The sequence below is a fragment of the Lepisma saccharinum genome, chromosome 7 (assembly GCF_977018435.1).
Source record: "Lepisma saccharinum chromosome 7, izLepSacc3.1, whole genome shotgun sequence".
Taxonomy (NCBI): Eukaryota; Metazoa; Arthropoda; class Insecta; order Zygentoma; family Lepismatidae; genus Lepisma; species Lepisma saccharinum.
In genome coordinates, this window is record NC_139235.1 from 58,248,967 (window position 1) to 58,271,453 (window position 22,487).

The window sequence follows — 22,487 nt, forward strand, 5'->3', positions numbered from 1 at the left end:
CACTTGCGGAAAGGATCAGTGCAATGACTGATATTCATAAAACAATTTCACACTGCAGCAATTCGAAGATATTTCATTTTGCAACTTAAATATTGACTTTCCCTCTTACATGAGAATAATTTGGGAATTATTTAATGTCATTAATAGAATGTGATGTAATGAGTTGTTATGGCTAAGTAACTAGTCTTTATTTTAAACTGGAATTATACAAGTATCGGTATCGGTATCAGTTGGAATCGGTAAGGGTATCAGTATCAGCAAATGGTGGTATAGTTTACCAGGAGACCTAAAGAATTACAAATCTCTCACGAGACTGTTTGCTGAATCTAACGAGAGACTTGTCTGTAAACCATACCAGTTGCAGCTGATACAGGCTACATCACAATCATAAGATCACAATCTCTGTTACCAATACTTTCTGAAATTGAAAGTCTCGTATGTGTATGGGAGCATGAGTTTACAGATAAGCTTGTGTTCAGTGAGGAGGCATGCTTTCATCTATCTGGCAAGGTCAACTGTCATAATGTGCATATTTGGGGCATGTAAAATCCTCATGCAACAGTGGAACACATCCATGATTCTGCCCAGGTTGCTGTGTTTTGTGCAATGTCCTCTAACAAAGTTTACAGCCCACTTTTCTCTGCCAAGAAAACTGTTTCAATTTCAATCGACGATAATCAAAAAAGACAGCCAAGACTGAACAATGAAAAGAATGCCCTCAAGGCTAACTTTTCAGGTTAGCAACAGGAATATCTAGCATGAGCCCTTCTTGACCTAACTAAGTTTTGCTTCCTCAGGGTGGGTACCCTAATACCATGATAAAATTCAAGTGTAATTCCCTGTTTTCAAGGAGAACTTTCCAAAAATTCATGGCTAAAAATCAAGGGTAGAGGCAAATGTTTCCTCTATTTAAGGCAAGGAGTTACAGTTACGTACCACATGTGCATTTATTTCAATATCGTCAGAAGGGGCAATGCTACTAAAAAAATCTGGGCTTATGCAAGAGTATGAATTTCATCCCATGTTGCAAGTGGAAGTGTTTTTTTTATGTTGATTATTAAGCTAGACACGATACTTGAAAAATATGATGAGTGAGAATTTTCAGAATCCCATGTACAACTTCAAGTTGAATATAGAAGTTTCGACTTTTCTGCCGGTTAAAAGCTTCATCAAATTGCCCTCTTTCCATTGATATATTTTTCTATGCCATCGGAGGTTTGATATTTCCAAGAGAACAAATCAAATAATACTCCCATAAGTGCAATGTATTTCTCCTTGCCTCCAATGGCCATCCTGACAGTGTTGCCAAACCTGATGTGTATAAAATTGATAAATTTGACATTAAATTGAGTTAAAACTGACTTTCAAGGAGCTAGATTTATGAAGGCTGGATAAAGTGCCTAGGGTAATTTTAATTTTAGATGTCAAAGGGGTGGGGGAGTAGTTAGTACCATTAACATTAAAGTAATGACAATTTAATTTATTCTAAGTTTTCTGGCGGCATCACTCATCTCAATAATCCACCGATGCAGTGATTTATCCACACACACCCTAACAGCCCCCAACACCCTCCCAAATGTTGACGAACACCCCCCAAGCAGCTTTATTATTTTCCTTCCTCGATAAAAATAAAAAGCAAAACTGTGAAAACATGTCACTTTATCTTACCCTTCCTCATCCCTTTGGGTTAATAAGAAAATGTCAACTTACTGGCCTTGTTTTTGGAGGCGACACAGCAACAGCATCAATAAAAAATATATCAGATGGGTCTCCTGGTGGTGCATGCTTCAAAAGGGGAAAAAGTTCCTGCAAAATCGTCAGTTGTTCTCTACATACTTTGCTCAGCACATTTCTGTAATTAAGCAATTTACAACTGTTACACCATGTAATACACCAAAATTCAAAAGTTACATGTTAGATTTCCAACCTGGACATGGATGTTCATCATAATTGGCCACAAGTGGCAGAAAAGCTATGTAAAACACAAAAAAATACACTATGAGCGTTCCCACTCATTTTGCAAAACAAACTTCCTGACTTTTCCAGGTACCTTCAAATAATGTTTCAGATGATCTTTACTGATTTAATATGATAATGACAAAGAATTATATCTTCAAATTAATAAATAAATCAAAATAACAAAAATAAAGTTAAAGAATATTTTTATATGAAATATTCCCTCAAAAAAGAAAGATGCCAGTTAGAAGGAGTGAAGTTTTCAGTTTGCAATCCTGGAAAGCAAATAAAAAGCATTAAATTTATATTACTTTTCCAGAATTTCAAAGCTAGTGTGAACCCTAAGCATGTACCAACGGAACAGCAAATTAATGTTTCTGGATTTTAAATTTTCCTGCATTATCATCATCATCATCATCTATTGCCCTTTCCTGCTTCTGGCTGGGTCAGCATAGAAGTAAAGCCTCTCTATTTTCTTCTGGTTTTCCGCCACTTCTCTTTTTCCACGGTGTTCCAATCTTGTCCTCTTCTCCCAACACACTCCACTATCTGCTCATTCCACCAACATCTTGGTCTCTCCCTTGGTTTTACTTCCACTCCTTGCACATTGTAAGCTCTTACTGGCAGTCTTTCTGCACCCAACCTCTTCATGTGTCCAAACCATCTCATCTGTGCCTGATCCATTCTGTCCTGAAGCTTCACCACCCCCATTGTCTGTCAGATCTCATCATTCCTTACTCTATCCCTTCTAGTCTTCCCCAATATACTCCTTAAAAATTTCATCTCCACTGCCTTCGTCTATCTTTTGTCTCTGTGTCATTGTCTAAGGCTCTGATCCGTACGTAATTATAGGCACATAGTTTGTTTTTATATATTACCTTCTTGCATTTTATAGGTACATCCCTGTTTAATATTAATCTTTGAACACTTGATGGAGTCTGCCACCCATTTGTCCTCTTCTGTTTACCTCCTAATCTATTCTTCCACTTCTTTTAATTATGCTTCCTAGATATTTGAAACTCTCCACTACCCTCAACTCTTCTGTATTCAACTTTATTCTTGGTACAATTTTGGCTCTTTCTTGTTATTAGCACCTTACAGAGTTCCCACGCAAACTCCAAATCCATTTTCCCTGAGATTTCCCTGAGTTTTCCAGAATCCTCATATTTTTTCCAGAGTATTGAATGCACAGTAAATGACTACCATAATTTTACAATGGCCTCCTCCATTTCCTCTCCATAAAATTACACTTCTTTGCATGTAATTAAGAACAAAGACGACCAGTTTTCTAGAACTTTAAAACACTCTGAAACAATTTCTAACATATCTGATATAGAACATTGAAATATTTTCACACTTTACATAGATGTTTATAAATGGATACAATATCGATTAATCTGTAATGCGTACAATAATAGTTAAGACAAAGAAATTATTGGAATTTTTAAAACATATAAAAATGAAGTGACAATTCTTAGTACCAATTTAAAAAGGAATAATAAGTTACTGAGACTGAAACATAAAACAAGAAATGTACTTAATGTTGGATACTGCAAATTAAGAAACATTACTTCTCAGAAACTTCAAGCTTTTTTAATGGTTCTGCAATAGCCTTTGCTTCTTCTTGCATCTTTTGTTGTTTGGCTTGTAAAGCACAGATCTCACTTGCTTTACATTTCATTTCTTTCCTTTTGTTTTCTTTGTGATCACATTTTTCTTAACTTCTGTAATGCTTCTTCGTATCTAATATGTGCACCTGTAACACTCTGGATCATATCTTTGCTTGCTTCTACATTTGACACTCCTCCTACCACTTTCACTGCATCATAAACTTGCCGAATAGCCACAACATACTCTTCTTTCAAGTTTTCTATTAAAACCTGCTTATTTACAGAAAACCCACTTTCCACATATGCATTGTCATGTGATAAAATCAAAACCAACTTAACAGTGCTCCATAACTCAGAGAAGTCATCAGTTTTTATTGAAAAGTTACAAAACTTCTCTTTCAATTCCTTTAAACTGGCAAATTACTTTATCACTAGTTACAGCCTTCATTCTCTTTCTCCTCAGAAGTTCCTGTATCAGATCTTCCATGCACTGAGCACATCATTTTGGAAACTGAATCATATGCTTCGGAACTAGCGGCTCTCACCAACCTGAACTTAAGGGGACTACTTTCTACAATCTTCTCTGTTGTTGACTGGAAAAATTTTTTGCAGCTAGTAAAAAACATAAGCTTCTCATTTTCATTCACCTCTTTAGCTTCCAAAACAGCTTTGGCACCAATTCCAATATCAATCTTTGTGAAAGGAATCAAGTTGTCAGAATTCCTGACATCAATTTGCATTAATTTAAAACTATTTTTTTGCATTCCTCAAGATGTCATTTTTTTATGAATCTCCCCATTACATCTCTAACAATACTTTCTAGGGAGTCATGAAGAAATGGGAACATAGTAAACTCATGAACCTTCGGGTTTAAGAAGGCTAGAGAGTTTAGAGAGTTAGTTAAGTTTAGGGGTTTGGAACATTGTCGAATATATCATTCTGGTATATCTGTTGAGAAAACTATTTCACTACATGATATTAATGTAGATCTGCTGGTCCTACAAGTAATTCCATTTTACACATATGTGAGCTTTTGAGGCTTGTAAAAATTCACGTCATGACTATAACAATAGTTGAACATGATCAAAAACTTAAAATATGAACAAGTATTTATGAACAAAACATAATTCATATATGGCACTAGTAAGTAAATATTTAAAATTCTGTTCTAAATGAAGTAAATACACAATCAACAATATTGTACACAAAAGATGGCAGAAAATAAATATTTCCCTAAACAGGACACTCAATTTTTTTACTATTTTGTAAAAAAAGAAGGAAGAAAAAACTTAAAACTACTCCATAATAAGGGAAATCGGATGAACATTGGTTAACTTTAGACATCAGGTTATCTTTATTATGCGTTTTCCACATTTTGAAATATATTTTACGTCATGTAAAAGATTGAAATCGGTTAATGGGTATACACTTGGTCACCAGCCCTGGAATCACATTTAAAAACAAGAAACAGACAAACAAATAGATATGAGTTCCTTGCTGAAAGAGAAATGCTACAACAGACTGGATTATCCACAGACAGGAGCATATTATAATCCCTCAGTTTTGCTTCATTGGGAACCATTAATCAATTACAAAATTTTCCCTGAGATTTCCCTGAGATATGTATTTTTTTAAAATTCCCTGAAATTTCCAGGTTTTCCAGGTTTTCCAGGTGTGTGGGAACCCTGACCTTACTCTTTTCTGCACTGAATATCATTCCTGCTATTCTGATTTCCTCATTCCAACTACCAAGCTGTCTCTGTACTTTTATCTTCTGTTTCCCCATATTACTAAGTCATCAGCGAACAACAAGGCTTCATCTCTTGCTCTCCTATCTTCTTCCCCACCTCTTTGTGAATTGCATCCATTCTAATTATGAAGAGCAGTGGGGAAAGAGCACTTCCCTGCTTCAGTCCATTACTTATACTGAACCACTCCATTCTTCCCATTGGTGTCTTCACACAGCTCTGGTTGATCTTGTATGTGCTCTGGACTCTACACACTATCTTTTCCTGGACACCGCATTATACATGATGCAAATAAAGCTATATGCCAAAAAAAAAAAAAAAATCCCGAATTTTACACTTTTACATTGTAACTTTTCCCACCTTCGTCCTTTGAAAAACATAACATTGAGGTTCCATTGTACAGTCAAAATTACATGAAAGCTGATGCACATACTTGCAATATTTTTCTATGTTGTTTTTATTTGCAAAACTTGTGTAATTTCCCACAATTTCTCTCAAGTATTATATTTATCAACTACATTCCTGTGCCTAATTATTTCTTTTATCTCCCATTACTCTGTCTCTACACCTAACTGCATCTGATTTGTTGCAATCCTTGCTACTATTGGTAGTAGAGTTAGTTCCCACAACAGAATTACCATCTACATGAAACATGTAAAATGAATCACTGGAAAATAGAAGTTTTCATTGAGAGTAACATTAAAATTTGCTTTTGCTTGTGTTTTGTTTCATGTAATGTAAAAAGCCTCCAGCATGTACTATATGAAATTTGTTCACTTTCAAAGTTAATAACAAATTTTTAACATACCAGCCTGAAATGGAAGAAAAATCATCATGACAAGGCATTACTACCATATTTTGCCTTGCACATCTTTATGGCTTGAAATCAGATCTCATCGTTTAATATGTCAAATTTTAAAATTGTCAAACCTCCTGATCTCATTCTAGGGGGAGGGGGGGATTGTAGGAACATGCATATTTAATTTCTGACGACAACTGAAAATGTAAAATTTCACAAGGTAATGTTCATTTTTCATGTTTTTGAAAGGTGTGAGGAGCATTTTGTTACAATGTTTTGTTACGAAATGATGCAAAATGAACTTCAAAATGTGAAATAAACTCTCACACAAAATTTAGGGTTTATTTACCTGTACAACACCTTCTGAACTATCCTGTGAGTTATGCATATTACAGAAAATTGATTAATGCTGCTGTAAATATTTGAGAAGCAAAAATTGACTCCTTTACACAGGAATGAACTTAATACTCTGATAACTATATAAGTGTGCTATTAAAAGTGAAATGTTGTAGTTTTTAAATCAAATTTGGGACTGTCATCACCATTTTAACACCAAGATGCCACTTTATATACCACTTTTGATCCTGAAATATGCCCAGTTTTTGTGCCGATATCTTTATCTCTTATTCACCATAAATACAGCGTGTCTGGCACCAACACTACCAATAAGAAAGTTTTATAACTAAGCAACAAACAGGTTTATTGACATGCATTTTTTTATTCAAAGACAGATAACCTCAAAAAGTTTTATTGGCAGTGGCAACAATGCAAGTCTGTTGAACACGATAACGTGCCTGTTCATTTTGTAGCCTGCTGCGTATTCGCTCGGTCAGAATTTTCTCGTGCGTTCATTTCGTGTGGAAATTGTGTTTACAGTGCAGCAAAAAGTCGAATGCTGCTATTGGTTAGCAGAATTTAAGTTTCCGGACTGTCCAGAAAAAGTTTTGCCAAAAGTACCAGCAGGAACCACTTAAATTGCTTAAATGAAGTCCTCGAAGGTCGTTGGGCCGAACGTGGTGGTCTCATCGCATGGCCTCCTAGATCCCCTGATCTTACTCCCTTTGGATTTCTTTCTTTGAGGCTACATAACGGACAATGTGTACAGAACCCCAGTACTGGATGTGCGCTAGTGCTTGTGACACCAGGCAGGAAACACCTGGCAGGAGATAGAATTTTGTTTGGACGTCTGTCATGCAACACATTGCACACACATATGTACCATAAAAACTTGATGAGTATCTCTGTCTTTTAAAAAAAACAAATGTCAATAAACCTGTTTGTTGCTTAGTTATACAACATTCTTATTGGTAGTGTTGGTGCCGGACACCCTGTATGTGGCTCTGCCCATTAGTCAGCAAATGGAATGAAAATATTGCGATCTGATTTCAAATGATTCCATACGATGTGTTATTCTCACTTTAAAACAAAAAAAAAAGGTTTACCTTAACATATTACCTTATTTCCTTAGGAGTTAAACAGGTAGGTCCTGATAATATATTTCTTCTCTCTGCAGATGTGCTTTCTGTTCTGCAAGAAAATTGCATGATTGCATTATTTTCTAACAAGTAAATGAATAGAAATAAATTTACCAAATATTCAAAACTAATTTGTAATCACAAATCTTCACGATAATATGACCAGAACAAGGTATAATGCAAAATAGAAAATCTGTAAGTGGTAACGTGATCCTGTAGCCATCTGACATTTCTATCACAGCTGACACTGACACAGACATATCACGTCCTATTTTATCCTTGAACAATCCAAGTTTTTACACGTAATACAACATATTTTTTTCTAAGGAATTGTGCTGCTTGGTTGAAACACTTAATAAAAACAAAGCATGTGACAATAAGGTACATTGTTTTAATTTCATTTTTATAAATTCCCAGATTTTACTTCTTCCCTTATTATGCATTTTACCTTATAAGCAGGGACGTGAACTTTTCATTTCATTTTTCTCTAAAATCCGATCTTATTTTTTATTGCAAATCGGTGTTATGTTTCACAGGTTAGGGCCAAACTTGGTGTTACGAATTTAAAATCGTTGTTATTTTTACATGCATTTTACTGTTCCTTCTATGCATAAGATTTTTGCATTGCTTTAACTCTGTAAAATTGAGACAAAGTTTAGTTTTAATGACAAAAAATAAATTTAAGACTAACCTTTGTGAGAAATTACAAAATTTCTTGCATTTGCAAAACTTTCATTTCCAAAGGCACTGAATTTAAAATAAACACTAAACCACCAAACTGCAATAAATGAAGCATGGCAATATCTTGAATTGAACTTTCACCAGCTAAGCTAGAAATAACAAAACTCATTGCACTTCAGTTAACTCTCTTTCGACTGAAGTAGTTTTATCTCCAGTCTATATTTCATATTTTGCGGTATTTCATGCATTAAAATGTGAAATCCATTGTTATTCTGAAAAATGCCATAATTCACGTTATTTTGCAGTTCCGAAACATCGAAAAATTTCCTCCTTAACTACCCAAATATATTTTAAACACTATATTGTGCTTTCCTCAACTTTTCGGTGTTATCGTTAAAACAAAAACTTCATGTCCTTAATTACAAGATCCGATACAGCAATATGCTATAAAGTTTTCCAAAATTTTACATTTTTCTGCATAAGTTCTTTAGTTTAAGTCTCCTGAAAATATATAATCAAGATTTCAAAAAATCCTCAATATGCTGACCAAGGCAGTAATTTATTCTATTATAAAACATAAACAAAACGTAACGTTTCACCCTTCTAGCAAGGTCTTCTTCAGACTCTGCACCAAGTACAAATGTTTTTGGTGCAGAGTCTGAAGAAGACCTTGCTAGAAGGTTGAAACGTTACGTTTAGTTTATGTTTTATAATAGAATAAATTACTGCCTTGGTCAGCATATTGAGGATTTTTTCATATCATGGAAACAAGGCTTAATGGTGTTATAATCAAGATTTCACCGTATGCAGTACATTCATAAAGTAATTGTCCATATACACGGTGCGACAATTTGAAATCTGTACAATCGATGCAGAGCTCATTGACCTTGAGCGTCATTGCCACTTATGGCTTTGTTGAGTGTGGGCACATGTCATGGAAGTGTGTAAAGATTTCAACATGGAACAAAAAGCAAACATAGAGTTTTGTGCATGCCTGGGTAAAACTGATACGTAAACATTTCACATGTTGCAGCAAGTGTGGGGACAATTGTTTATCCCATATGTGTGTATTTGAATGGCACAGACATTTCAGTGGACGGAAGTCAATTGAAGATGATGAGTATCCAAGTGCAGCTAGGATGGTGAGAACACTGGCATTTGTCGAAAAAGTGAGGACAATCATTACTGAAGACTAAAATGCTTGCTGATGAGTTACAAGTGAACAAGGAAACTCTGAGGCAAATAATAACTCAAGATTTAATAAAAAGGCAGATCTGTGCTCTTTTCATGACTTATTCATTAACAAAAGTGTGTTCTGTGGGAATCTGTGTGTTGTCACACACTGCCTATTCACCAGATCTGGCTCCGAGTGATTATTTTATATTTCTTAAACTGAAAGGTTCAGACTTTAATCAAGAACGGTAAGACAACGTTTTTTAAACAGCATTACACAAAATGAATTTCAGCAATCCTTCCATGCGCTGGTAGGTAGGGTGCAATGATGTGTGAATTCAGGAGGATCTTACTTTGAATGATCCCAGGTAAGCAACTTTCTATGAGCACATGTTCAATTTTTACAGTACCGGTCCCAATTTCAATTTGCCACACCGTGTATGACATCATGATTATGTGACAAATACACATTCCATGAACTCCCGAACTCCTCTTATGCTATTATGCCAGGGGCAGCACTCTTTTAAATTATGTATGTTTATACTGGATTTAATGACTCGCTGTTACAGTCAGACATTGAGACAACAAAACATGTGGTTTTAAGTTCTGCATGATGTCACTAGTGAATGAGAGCTCATAATGTGACAGCCTAGCGGTGTGCAGGACCATTTGAATAAAAACTTGTGGACATCAGGCAAATATGTACCCCCATATAATGACAATAGGTTCCACAGGTTTACAATACAATCATGAAACCAGGGAGATCTTTTTGAATAATCCAGTATGTACATCATACAACCTCACACATTTTATACCATACTAATACTTACTGGGAAGATTCATTTGCTGTGCTCAGTCTAACGCCTAAACCCATTATTCGGTTCTGAAAAAATGTTAATGTTTTATTTTCTGCTTTACAATGACGGCACTTTCCCTTTATAACATGATTAAGAGTTGCAGTTATGAAGTGTCTTCTCAAAGATAAAACACTCTTGGAATAAAATTTGGCTTTCAACTCTCTAATCTCAGGTTCTGTAAAAAGAATAAAAAACAAAGTACATTATTTAATTGTACACAAAATATATGTAAGCATTCCATACAATCCACTATTTGACTACTTGACAACTGACCCCTGACCACATGCTTTACTGTTCATGTGATTGTGCAGATAATTCATATTAGGCTTAGTCAATAAATAACGAGGCAGAGAATATTACACCAAAACTATGGTAGTTAGAAATGAGTTGACGGGCTCGAAATGGAGGTGCAGGTTTGACGAAACTGATTTGCACCCGTTTTTCCGCTAAATTGTGTTACGTGTCTGCCAAGGTATGTGCAAAGCTACTAACCAAGCAGCAGCAGTGTCCAGTCACTCCGTGTTTGTGTGCTCAATGGTTCCCGCAACAGTTGACACCAGAACAAGAGCCCTGTCACATGGACATATCTCTTCAATCGCTGCAGCATTACATCGACGGTGGGGACTATTTCCTCTCAGCAATTGTTACCGGCAACGAAAGTTGGTGCCACCACTTTGAGCCCGAGTCGAAACAGCAACGTCGTCAGTGGAAGGACGCAGTTTCCCCTCCACCAAAAAAAGTTCAAGACCCTCCACACTAGTGCTGGCAAGGTCATGCTTTTGTTGTTCTTCGACCCCAAGGGACTGCTCCTCGTTGACGTCCTGGAGCATGGAGCTATGGTCAATGACCAGCAGTATTGTGAAACATTAACGAAGCTCAGGAACGCAATCAAATCGAAATGTCCCAGTCATCTTTCTCGTGGTGTCATCCTATTGCACAACAATGCTAAACCACAACAATGCTAAACCACACACAGCCAGTGCAACAAAGGAATGTCTAACAAAATTTAAGTGGGAAGTCCTGAGCCACCCCTCCTACAGTCCAGATCTGTCCCCGTGTAACTTCCACATCTTCGGTGAGCTCAAAAAAGCACTGTGGGGACAAAGGTTTCAATCGGACAATGACGTCAAGGAGTATGTGCACAATTGGTTCCAACAGCATGCCATTTTGCGACTGGTGTCACAATGGGATGAATGCCTAAACAGTGGTGGACAATACTTCTGTAGTTCGTTACATAAGTACTGTGAAATATCCTCTACCTCGTTATTTATTGACGGAGCCTCATATTATACAGTATCTACTCATGTATAATGAGCACTTTTTTCCAAAATGTTTAAGCCAAACAACTGTGGTGTGCATTATACACAAAATAATTCCAGCAGCTAACATGAAGCCACAAGTGTTTTCACTAAGTCATTGTGTATAACACACATATATGTATATCAACAGCCATAACTACAAATCATGCCCACAAGGTTGTCAATGTTCACAGGAAAATTTTGTAAAGAAGTTCAATGAAAATTTCTTCCCCAGTCTTCTACGAAAAATGTTTCTTTTAACCTGAATTGTGGTGCACGTCATTGATTGACTGATTTGGTGTTTTAAGTCCACTTTATGCACGGTAAGGCTAATTGGGACTAGACCTAGAGTACAGCACCTTGAATAATGTAGTGTGGAAAATGACATTGTTTTGGGCACTCTGGCTGGTTCCACTCGAATATGATACTGCTAGATATGGCACAGCTGCATGGTATTCGTTTGCTTATAATGGAAGTAAATGGAGTTTTCGCTGCAACGTCAGGTTCTTTTACATGAAGCATTTCTATGAATGTGATAATTGCTATGATATTTGGTACAGTCGTTGTGAATATATTAATGAACAATCTAGACAGTCGACTTTCATTATATACGCATGAAATGCTCTTGGTAACTAAATTTTTGTGTATGAATTAGGTTCATTATCATCATCATCATTTGTTTTAAAGATATACACACTGAAGCATTTGTATTTTTGGTCTCTTTTCTTCCGCTTTAAACTAATCACAGCGATGATGATAATGATGATTGCATGAAACGACAAGGGGAAACCCACAAAACTTCCTTAGTGTCATCGATATGAGTGTAAGGAAACTTTCAGACCAATGAGACAAGCATCACGGGGCATTCACACTGATGTGAATAGTGACAGACATTTTCCAGACTGTAAAATAGCATTCATTGCGCATGAGGGTCCAAACAGCAAACGACACGTTCATATGCCGTATTCGCATGCTACTTGTTACTTCGGTTCGGTCTTAAAGGAATTGTGCTCAGACCGAAGCGACATGCCACAAAGGGAGTTCCCAACTAAGTAACAAGCGACATGGTGCCTTCAGTCTATTAGCAAGCGTTTGCTTCTAATTAAGCGAACAGCAGATCTAGGCAACACGATAAACCGCATGTTACAACAACAGATCTAAGCAACACGATAAACCGCATGTTACAACAACAGATCTGAGCGACATGATAAACTGCATGTTACAACAACAGATCTAAGAGACACGATAAGCCACATGTGTCGGTCATACTGGGCCCGTTTCACTAATAGCTTGCAACGTGTTGCCGTGATTTGTTGTTTGCGCATGCGCAATGCAATGAGTGTCTTGCTTTAGGGAGATTGCACAGCAAAGCGGCACGCGACACTTATCGTTTGAGGATTTCACCAACAGAATGCTAGCCTGTGCTGCCCGTCATGCCACTATGATGTGAAATGTTGCTCTTGATTGGCTCATTTCCAACTGACATGTGTCGCATGCCACTGTGGTATGAAAGTTGCCTTGGACAGAAGGACCCGTGTCACTTTGGTGTGAAATTCCCATATCATTTGTCACGTGTCGCTTTGATCTAAAATCTCCTTAAGGAGAGAGCTTGTGTCCCTATGGTTCAAAATTGATTTTCAACATCTCGCATGCTTCCAAGCAACACTTGTGGTTTGTCGCCTCGGTATGAAATCTCTCTCAGGATACTATTTATATTCTAATAACATAGAAAAATAAACTCTAGTACACAATCCAACACCTGACGTCCGGAATCACATTTGCAATGTTCCTTCTTGTGTTACGCATGCTATTTATTTATTAATTTTATTTTACTTTCTTTCCAAATTAATGCCATTTCGTGACTGCAAATCACTCCACAAATATAACTGTTTCCATCAATTAACGTACCACCTTTCAAGACAAACAAATCTACACAATATATTCCAAAAACTAACTAAGCCGCATTACTTTCATAAGAAAATTAGCAGCTGTGCTGATCGCACTGCCATCTATGTTGTCATCGTCTCGAGAACCAGTTTCTTGGGTTGTTTTCCACACTATGTTATTGAAGGTGCTGTACCTACACTTTAAAGTGGGACCTGAATTACTATGTGCCTCCACCAAGTATCGAACAAGGGACCCCTTCATTACAAGGTGACAAAACTACAACCCATCAGGGAGGCCCCGTAGTGCACGTTATATACGAGATATAATTTTTAATTACTTTTGTTTCAAAACAGGGTGTGTGTTACACATGCACATGCACTGTAAATGCATAAATACAATATATATCGTCTTGTAATTGTTGGTATGTCATCTTTACAGTTACTTATAAATATATGTTTTCATTCTATTGTGTGTCCAGAAAATAACAAAATTTACCAAAACATGCATTTTCGAACTTTCCCCTTATTTTATTACCTTGAGATGACTGTAACTTCAAAACAGTATAATAAGGTGAAAACCAAGAGATTATGATCGCCTATCTGAAACTGAATATTCTGAATGTGAAAAATGCAAATTCAAAATCTCAAATTACCTTTTTCAACTACTTTATTTTTCCTTACAGCAGGGTTCCCATGCAAACTCCAAATCCATTTTCCCTGAATTTTCCAGAATCCTCTTATTTTTTTATATAGAGTATTGAATGCACAGTAAATGACTACTATAATTTTATAATGGCCTCCTCCATTTCCCCTCATAGCCATACCATCCTCACCTTCTTTATTACTGTTGTTTTTTTATGTAAATCTTTAGTAACTTGCTTACGTCTTATATTATCAACCACGTTGTTTATTCCCCTCAACATGAATTCGGAACCTTTGTTCGTGAAGGAGCAACGGAAATACGAAAGGAACAAACACAAACTGTTGGTTCGTCAAATGGACATTAGTTTCTTCAAAGCATTCAAAACATGTGACGTCTTCCCAAAGTTCATTCAGTGGAGAGTGCCGGTGAACAGCTACAAAATGAAAAATGTCATGTACAATGTGCAACAGCGAGCGCTTACAGCCGTTATTGCGGACAAACACACAGAAATTCAATAACTGGCGCACGTGTGCGATAAACAAAGAACCTACCTCATATCAGTGCCACTCCGCGAGATGGGAACACGCCAACAAAAATATAGAATACATGCTACATACTGTAAAAAATTTAAAAAACAGGACCCTCACCAGCAAACTACACCATATCGGGAGGAAAGTGGTAGAGTGAAAGACCCAAATGACGGACAAGTAAACAACGTTGTCAACTTGATGAACCTCAATGTTCCACAATCCTTTAAAATCTCCTAGTTTTCGGCGAAAAATTCAATGTACTAAACAGTGAACCCCCTACCCTAGATACCATATGTGCAGCAGAAAAAGCGGCGTGTTTTGCACCCAACCCGCAACACACAGACAGCATATGGACAGCGACAGCAGGCATTTTGCAGAAGGTGGCCCTACAGAAGGCATCCAAATCCCACCCGACCCACCAATAAATCAGGTCAGTGCTAAACGAATTCAAATCTTGGCTGGAAGCCAACAACTGTTGGTGCATGAAATCAGATAAAACAAACCAGTATGTGATCATGTATAAAGGTGACTACTCCCGTAAAATGCATGAAAAACTAAATAGTGATTCATACAAGACCATCGACAGGGACCCAACCGAAAACTGCAAACGCATAATCAAGTGTGCAGTTGAAAGTTGTGGAATGCTGAACCAGGAAGACTGTAAACTTCTCCTCAACACCCACCCATCTCCCGTCATAGCTTATGGCATTCCAAAAATGCACAAACAGGGGATTCTGATGCACCTCATCGTTGCAGGGTTCAACCAACCAATGGTCCATCTCACAAACTGGCTAAAAAATAAAATCTCTGAGCACAATCACAAACTGACCTACATTTTCCAAAACAGCACAGATGCCAAAGAACTAATAACATCAATAGTACAAGCCAACCATGCCAAAATTGCCAGCATAGATATAGTTGACATGTATAACTCCATCCCAATCGACCTAGTCCTCACCTCAGTGGAAAGATGGCTTTCTGCCAATAAGGTCTCACCAGTGGAAGTGTCTGAGGGATCCAAGTTATTGCAAATCTGACTAAGGCACAACTATTTTCAATTTCAAGACAAGTATTTCATACAAACAAAAGGTTTGGCCATGGGCAACCCCCTGTCCGCTCCCATAGCCAACATTGTCATGCACCTAGCTGAAAAATATATTCTTCATTCACCAGAACTCCGATACATATACGATATGGCAGATATGCAGATGACACCTTGGGCATTTACAAAAGGAAAGAGGAAATAGATCTACTAATGGGAAAACTTAGCAACATTCACCCCAGGTTGAAATTTACAATAGAACGGGAAAACCAAGGCATCCTTAACTTCCTAGATCTAACCATCAAAAGGAGGGACAACAAATTCACCAACACAGTCTACAGAAAACCAGGGGCAGGGAACAAGTATATCCACTCCCTTTCCAACCACCCACACCAACATACTTCTACAGAAGAGCTTTCTTGCACTGTTCAAGTGACGGACATAGGACTTCAAAATGGATACACAGTACATCAACTCTCTACATGGTGCAGCAAAGCAGAAATGCAAGTACAACAACCTAACCTACTCCACCCAGCCAGCAGTGATAAAGTTAAATGGATTGCCTTCCCTTACCACCAGACAACATCCAACCGCCTAGCCAAGACCTTGAAACAATATGACATAAAACTCGCACACAAACCAATGAACAAAATAGCCAGTGCCCTAAGCAAACACAAGAGATCATTCCTTTCCCCTCTAGACAACCCAGGTGTATATGATGCCCAGTGTGAGTGCAACTCACACTACATTGGCAGATCCATCAGATCTGTCAACGAGCATATACCACAGCACTAAGAAGAAGCAAAAACATCCCAACCCACTACCGGACTAGCAAGGCACCTCAAGTTCAATAAACACAGGATCCAAAAAGTTTCAGTTAGGCACACATCACACATTACCTAACAGTAAAGCATCGAGTTCCAAAGTGGATCGTGGCAGAGGCCACCGAAATTAATAGAACATTTACAAAACATATAAAAATGAAGTGACAATTATTAGTACCAATTTAAAAAGGAATAATAAGTTACTGAGATTGAAATATAAAACAAGAAATGTACTTAATGTCTGATAAAGCAAATTTAGAAACTTTACTTTTCAGAAGCTTCAATTGTTCTGCAATAGGCTTCGCTTCTATCTTTTGTTGTTTGGCTTGTAAAGCACGGATCTCACTTGCTTTACGTTTCAATTCTTTCCTTTTGTCTTCTTTGTGATCACATTTCTTTCTCATCTTCTGCAATGCTTCTTCATATCTAATATGTGAACGTTTAACACTCTTGCTTACTTCTACATTTGACACTCCTCCTACCACTTTCACTGCATAAACTTGTCGATTAGCCACAACAGACTCTTCTTTCAAATTTTATATTAAAACCTGCTTATTTACAGAAAACCCACTTTCCACATATGCATTGCCATGTGATAAAATCAAAACCAACTTAACAGTGCTCCATAACTCAGAGAAGTCACCCTTGTCCTTCATGACACCTGTAAAAAAAGAATCTAGTGCATCAGGTTTGATTGAAAAGTTACAAAACTTTTCTTTCAATTCCTTTTCACAACTGACATTGTGTAACAATGTTTTAAACTGGCGAATTACTTTATCACTAGTTACAGCCTTCATTCTCTTTCTCCTCAGAAGTTCCTGTATCAGATCTTCCATGCACTGAGCACATCATTTTGGAAACTGAATCATATGCTTCGGAACTAGCGGCTCTCACCAACCTGAACTTAAGGGGACTACTTTCTACAATCTTCTCTGTTGTTGACTGGAAAAAATTTTTGCAGCTAGTAAAAAACATAAGCTTCTCATTTTCATTCACCTCTTTAGCTTCCAAAACAGCTTTGGCACCAATTCCAATATCAATCTTTGTGAAAGGAATCAAGTTGTCAGAATTCCAGACATCAATTTGCATTAATTTAAAACTATTTTTTTGCATTCCTCAAGATGTCATTTTTTTATGAATCTCCCCATTACATCTCTAACAACACTTTCTAGGGAGTCATGAAGAAATGGGAACATGGGTTTGGGGGTTTGGAACATTGTCAAAAGAGGCTCAAATGAGCTAGCTAGAGTCATGAAGAAATTGAGCCTTGCAAGCATAAAATGATCATTAAGCCCTGCCATCGAAATCAGCAAATTATATTTTATAAAGGGCAAAATTTATGAGGGTATACACTTGGTCACCAGCCCTGGAATCACATTTAAAAATAAGAAACAGACAAAACAAATAGATATGAGTTCCTTGCTGAAAGAGAAATGCTACAACAGACTGGATTATCCACAGACAGGAGCATATTATAATCCCTCAGTTTTGCTTCATTGGGAAACACTAATCAATTACAAGATTTTCCCTGAGATTTGTGTTTTTTTCAAATTCCCTGAAATTTCCAGGTTTTCCAGGTGTGTGGGAACCTTGCTTACAGCCAAAACAAGAGTATGATCATACTTTCAAATTTGTCACAATCTCCTCCATGTGGAGGGGGAGGGGGTGGGCATTCTCAAAGTTTCTTTCTCAAAGCAGTATACTAGAGTTAAGAAATACTCTACTGACATGAATTTATTTCTGTAATTGCAAAAACTCCATGGTTTTAATACTTAGACGCCAGACATCTCGCGTGCCTGACTTTGGAGGAAGCCAGTGCCATTTCAAGTGGCCTCTTTTAAAACTTGCCACGGAATACAAAACTTTAGAACTCATTGTCATAGGCAGATGAAATTGGTTTCGTTCTCCTGCTTGAAGACATGGCTTCTAGGGGAGGTAAAATTTATACACTGTGCCCCCAATAATTAGTGTTAAAGGAAGAAGAAGAAAGTCAAAATTTAAAAAAAAAAAATGCACCCCCCTCCTCCCCCTTCAATGCACCGAAGTGAATGAAGAAAATGGAGTACATAGTGCTGGTGCATTCCTACAACAGTGCAAAGTTTTGTTGAAATTAGACTGATGCTTCTTGAGTAAAAAATAATAACATTTTATAAAGTGGCAATGTTGCCAGCTTTGGGACAATGTTCGGAATTTCACTTCTAGCATCAGCCCAGATGGCTGGATGGACCAAATTTGGAGAGAAGCACGTAAAAGCACCACTCTATGAGCATATGTAATACATGTGCTGCAACTTTTGAAAAAATAAAAAAAAAAAATTTAAAAATTATAGGATTCGGAAATTTTGTATAATTACGGAAAATTTCAAATTTGGGCTTTTGCCCGCACTTCCCCCTGGACCCATAATTGTTAGATGTTACGTAAAATGCTGATTTCTACTCATTCTCACATTTAGACAATTTTCTTCCAAAAAGATGCAGTAGTTTTGAAGTTACAGCAAAATTTTAAATCTATCCCATAATAATATGGTGGTAATGAAGGCAAACGAAGGGGAGGAAAAAGGTATTTTTCAAACTTCGCTTGTTAATTGTACAGAGCATTCCCTGACATTCGCTACGAGGCTCGTCGGCAAGTGGCCCGGCATCAGCGCTTGTCTTTCCCGGCGAACGGGGTCCACGACAGTCTGTCGAGTCGGCTATTAAAATTACAGTTTTCATATTGTGTACTAACCTTGACTACAGAAGGTGTTGAAAATGATGTCCCTCTGCTGCAACACATTCCTGGCATCTCCGAAGGAAATTGGCATTTACACGTGCAAGTTCGTCTACTGTAATTCTCCCGATTTCTCGAACAATACTCTCTTTTAACTCACGGATGGGGTGCGGATTGTCTTCGTATACTTTATTTTTTTAGATTTTATGAGGTTTCATATAGTGGTCCTATATGGAACAGGAACACCAGGAAATTTTGTTGCAAAACGTCATCACACTTCTCCACAATTCCTCTTTCCGAAGTAACACTCGGCAAGATAAATCCTTTGTTGTAATGTAAACTTTTGTGGTGCCATATTAAGCCACAATCTTCAACACACGGACGCATCACAACTTCAGAGGGAGGATTATACTGGCGTCAGTCTGCAACGTCAACAGATAGGGAAAGAGAGCGAAGGCAGGGAGAGCGAAAAAACAAACAGACTGTAGCGTGCGACTGTCGCGGACCCCGTTCACAGGGAAAGACAATCACTGACGATGGCCCGCTTGCCTCAGTCTCTCGTAGCGAATGTCAGAAAATGCTCTGTAGTAACAATGGATATATTGTTCTGTAATTCGAGTATGCCATACCTTCATATGTATAATAAAGATCAAAAAAAGACAGAAATGAAATATATTGTGTACTTTTCAAGAAATGGTGCACTAATTGCTGTTCTCAGCAGGTATACATGTGGCAGCCACGGCGCTAAAGGTTCAAACTACACAGGCTAAAAGAGCTAAAAGATAGCGAAAGAGAGCAAGTTGTAAGAAACTGAAAATTGCAACCAGTGAGAGTAAGTGAATGTCTGAGCAGCATAAATTTACAGTACATAAAGAGGCTTACAAAAGTATTCTGTATGCTTGTTATTTGAAAACAAAGTTTGGTACATAAGAGGCAGTGTCAGATAATGAATGACTCAATGATCTGTTATTCAGCATCCTCATGTCGAACGTAAATATAATAAATGGTCTGCCTAATGGAATAACTGAAATACACAGTTGAAAATATTACTCTCCCCAAAAGTTTAAAGAACATTCTTGACCTTTATTAGAAATTCGATACCTGGAGTGAGTGATCTAAGGTTAGAACTTTTCCAGCTCTGTTCCTGAATAAGGTGGTTCTGGAGCTCACCCAGCCTCAAATCAATGGGTACCTGAGAGCAACACTGGGAAAGGGGGGTAAAGGTGGTCACACTGCCTCGAAAATTGCCAAGATCAAGAATGTGTACCCCGACATCCCACAAGATGACACAGAAAACAAATCAAAATTATACATACATCATGAACAATTTTCTAAAACTTTGTTCTGGCAAGAATATGTCCACATTTGGAAGCAGGTTATTATATGAGTGAGGAAGCTTGTAGAAAAGAGACCACTGTAGAAGGGGAGCCTTGTGGTGGGATTGTGTTGCAGTTGGCCATGTGGGGACTCGTAGATGAAATTTGTTGAGCAGAAATTCGGATTTAATTTTGCCATTCATGATTTTGTGTAAAAATTTCAAATCTGCTAATTTGAGACAAATGTGTGGTGGTTGGGTATTCAAGACAGACATAATATCTGATTTGTGAAGGTGCCTGACAGAAAATATTCTACGGCAAGCAATGGCGAGGAAAAAGTTGAGGACCGAATCAATCTGGGAGAGATTAGTTTTTAAGCCATGGTACAGATAGAGGAGCAATTCATGAATAGGGGAGATAAGGGATTTGTAAAATATGCTGATAGATAATTGGTTTTGGATTTCAGTGAATCTGTACAGAAGACCGAGAAGATGCATTGCTCTTTTAGTAGTGTTTACAATGTGCTCATTAAAGTTTAGTTTTTCTACGATGATAACTCGGAGATCTTTTTGATCTCGTAAATATGTATTTGCATGTAAATCCATTCCCTGATTACACTGCACAACACGAAACTTGTGCTTTAGATGAAAATGTGTGATTGTAATGTATTTGTGCATGACAAAAACGAATCTGCAATTTGTTTCCATATATCACGTACAATTTAGCCAAAAACACAAAATTTGAAAGTTACATATGAAACGTAAGGTAGAATAGCCGAAAGTGTGTTTCTCCTGTGTTACAAAGAATGAATGCTCAAAATTATACATTGGTATGACAGGATAAGATGTATGCAAGAAGGTTACATGAAATACTGTTGCTTCCTCTGTGAGTGGGATAGTTGGGACAGAGATAATCATTATGTCCATAAACACTGGCCGCTACTACAGGCATCAAGAACACATCATGAGATCTAATTGAGAAGCCCCAAAATGTGGGATGCGGCAACGAGAGAGAAGTTATTTTAATATAATCAATCAATCAGAATGTATTTCTGTCCCATTACACATCAAGCTTGGTTTGATGAGAATCTTCATCAAAGCACTAGGCCAAGAAGTCCAAGCTTTCAGGTACCTCTGGATGAAATTCCCACACTTAAGTGAGGCAAAGGTTAAGGAAGGTGTGTTTGTTGGCACACAGATTAGAGCCGTTTGATTCTACACTTTCTGACCCAGCAAATGCAGCATGGCAGGCAATCAAGTTGGTGTGTTCTAGTTTCCTGGGTAATATCCTAGCACACAAATATGAACTACTGTTTGTGACATAGTGCACTGATTCCATATCATGGGATGCCACATGTACCTCAAATTACACTTTCTGGACTCGCATGTGGGCTCTTCCCTGAAAAACCTGGGAGCAGTCAGTCAGTGATGAACATGGGGAAAGGTTCCACCAGGACATTGCTGTGTTTGAAAAGTGGTTGGAACAGCAGTATGCTTGCTGACTATTGTGGGTCTATCATCAGGGAGACCCCTACAGATATGTACAAGCGTAAATGCTCCACAACGTCATATTTGCAAGTATTGTTACTGTGGCTTTCTTACTGTACAGTGTATTGTAATATGCCTTTCACACATGCATCAGGTGGCTGTCCAATGAAAATGAAGCATACGGTTTTCTCACTTCAATTCTGTATCCTTTCTTTAGTCCAAATCACATGATTTCATTTAAAGAACAGAAAATGTCTTCAAATTTGTTGTGCAGTGTTATTACATTTAATTTGAATTGGTACACTCCCCAACCAGAAGTCAAACCTGGAAACTTCAGTGGCAAGATCATGAGGTCCAAACTGGATTGTGTAAGTGTGATGCATCAAAAGAGGTGAACAGGTTAAAAACAAAGCAAAAAATAAATCCATACAGGTAAATCACACTTCTTATTGA

The 22,487-nt window shown here is 37.5% G+C and overlaps 1 protein-coding gene across 4 annotated transcripts in view; it reads right to left on the reverse strand.

Annotated features, from left to right (window-relative positions):
• Window positions 1-22,487, reverse strand: part of LOC145989864 (DNA-directed RNA polymerase I subunit RPA1-like) — a 275,207-nt gene that overhangs the window by 208,420 nt on the left and 44,300 nt on the right. For all 4 annotated transcript variants that reach the window (XM_083125325.1, XM_083125327.1, XM_083125326.1 and 1 more), the window contains exons 5-7: window positions 10,273-10,474; window positions 7,569-7,640; window positions 1,711-1,852 (exon numbers count right to left, since the gene is read on the reverse strand). In XM_083125325.1, the coding sequence (XP_082981451.1) occupies window positions 1,711-1,852; window positions 7,569-7,640; window positions 10,273-10,474 (416 nt within the window). The remainder of the gene's footprint in view (window positions 1-1,710; window positions 1,853-7,568; window positions 7,641-10,272; window positions 10,475-22,487) is intronic.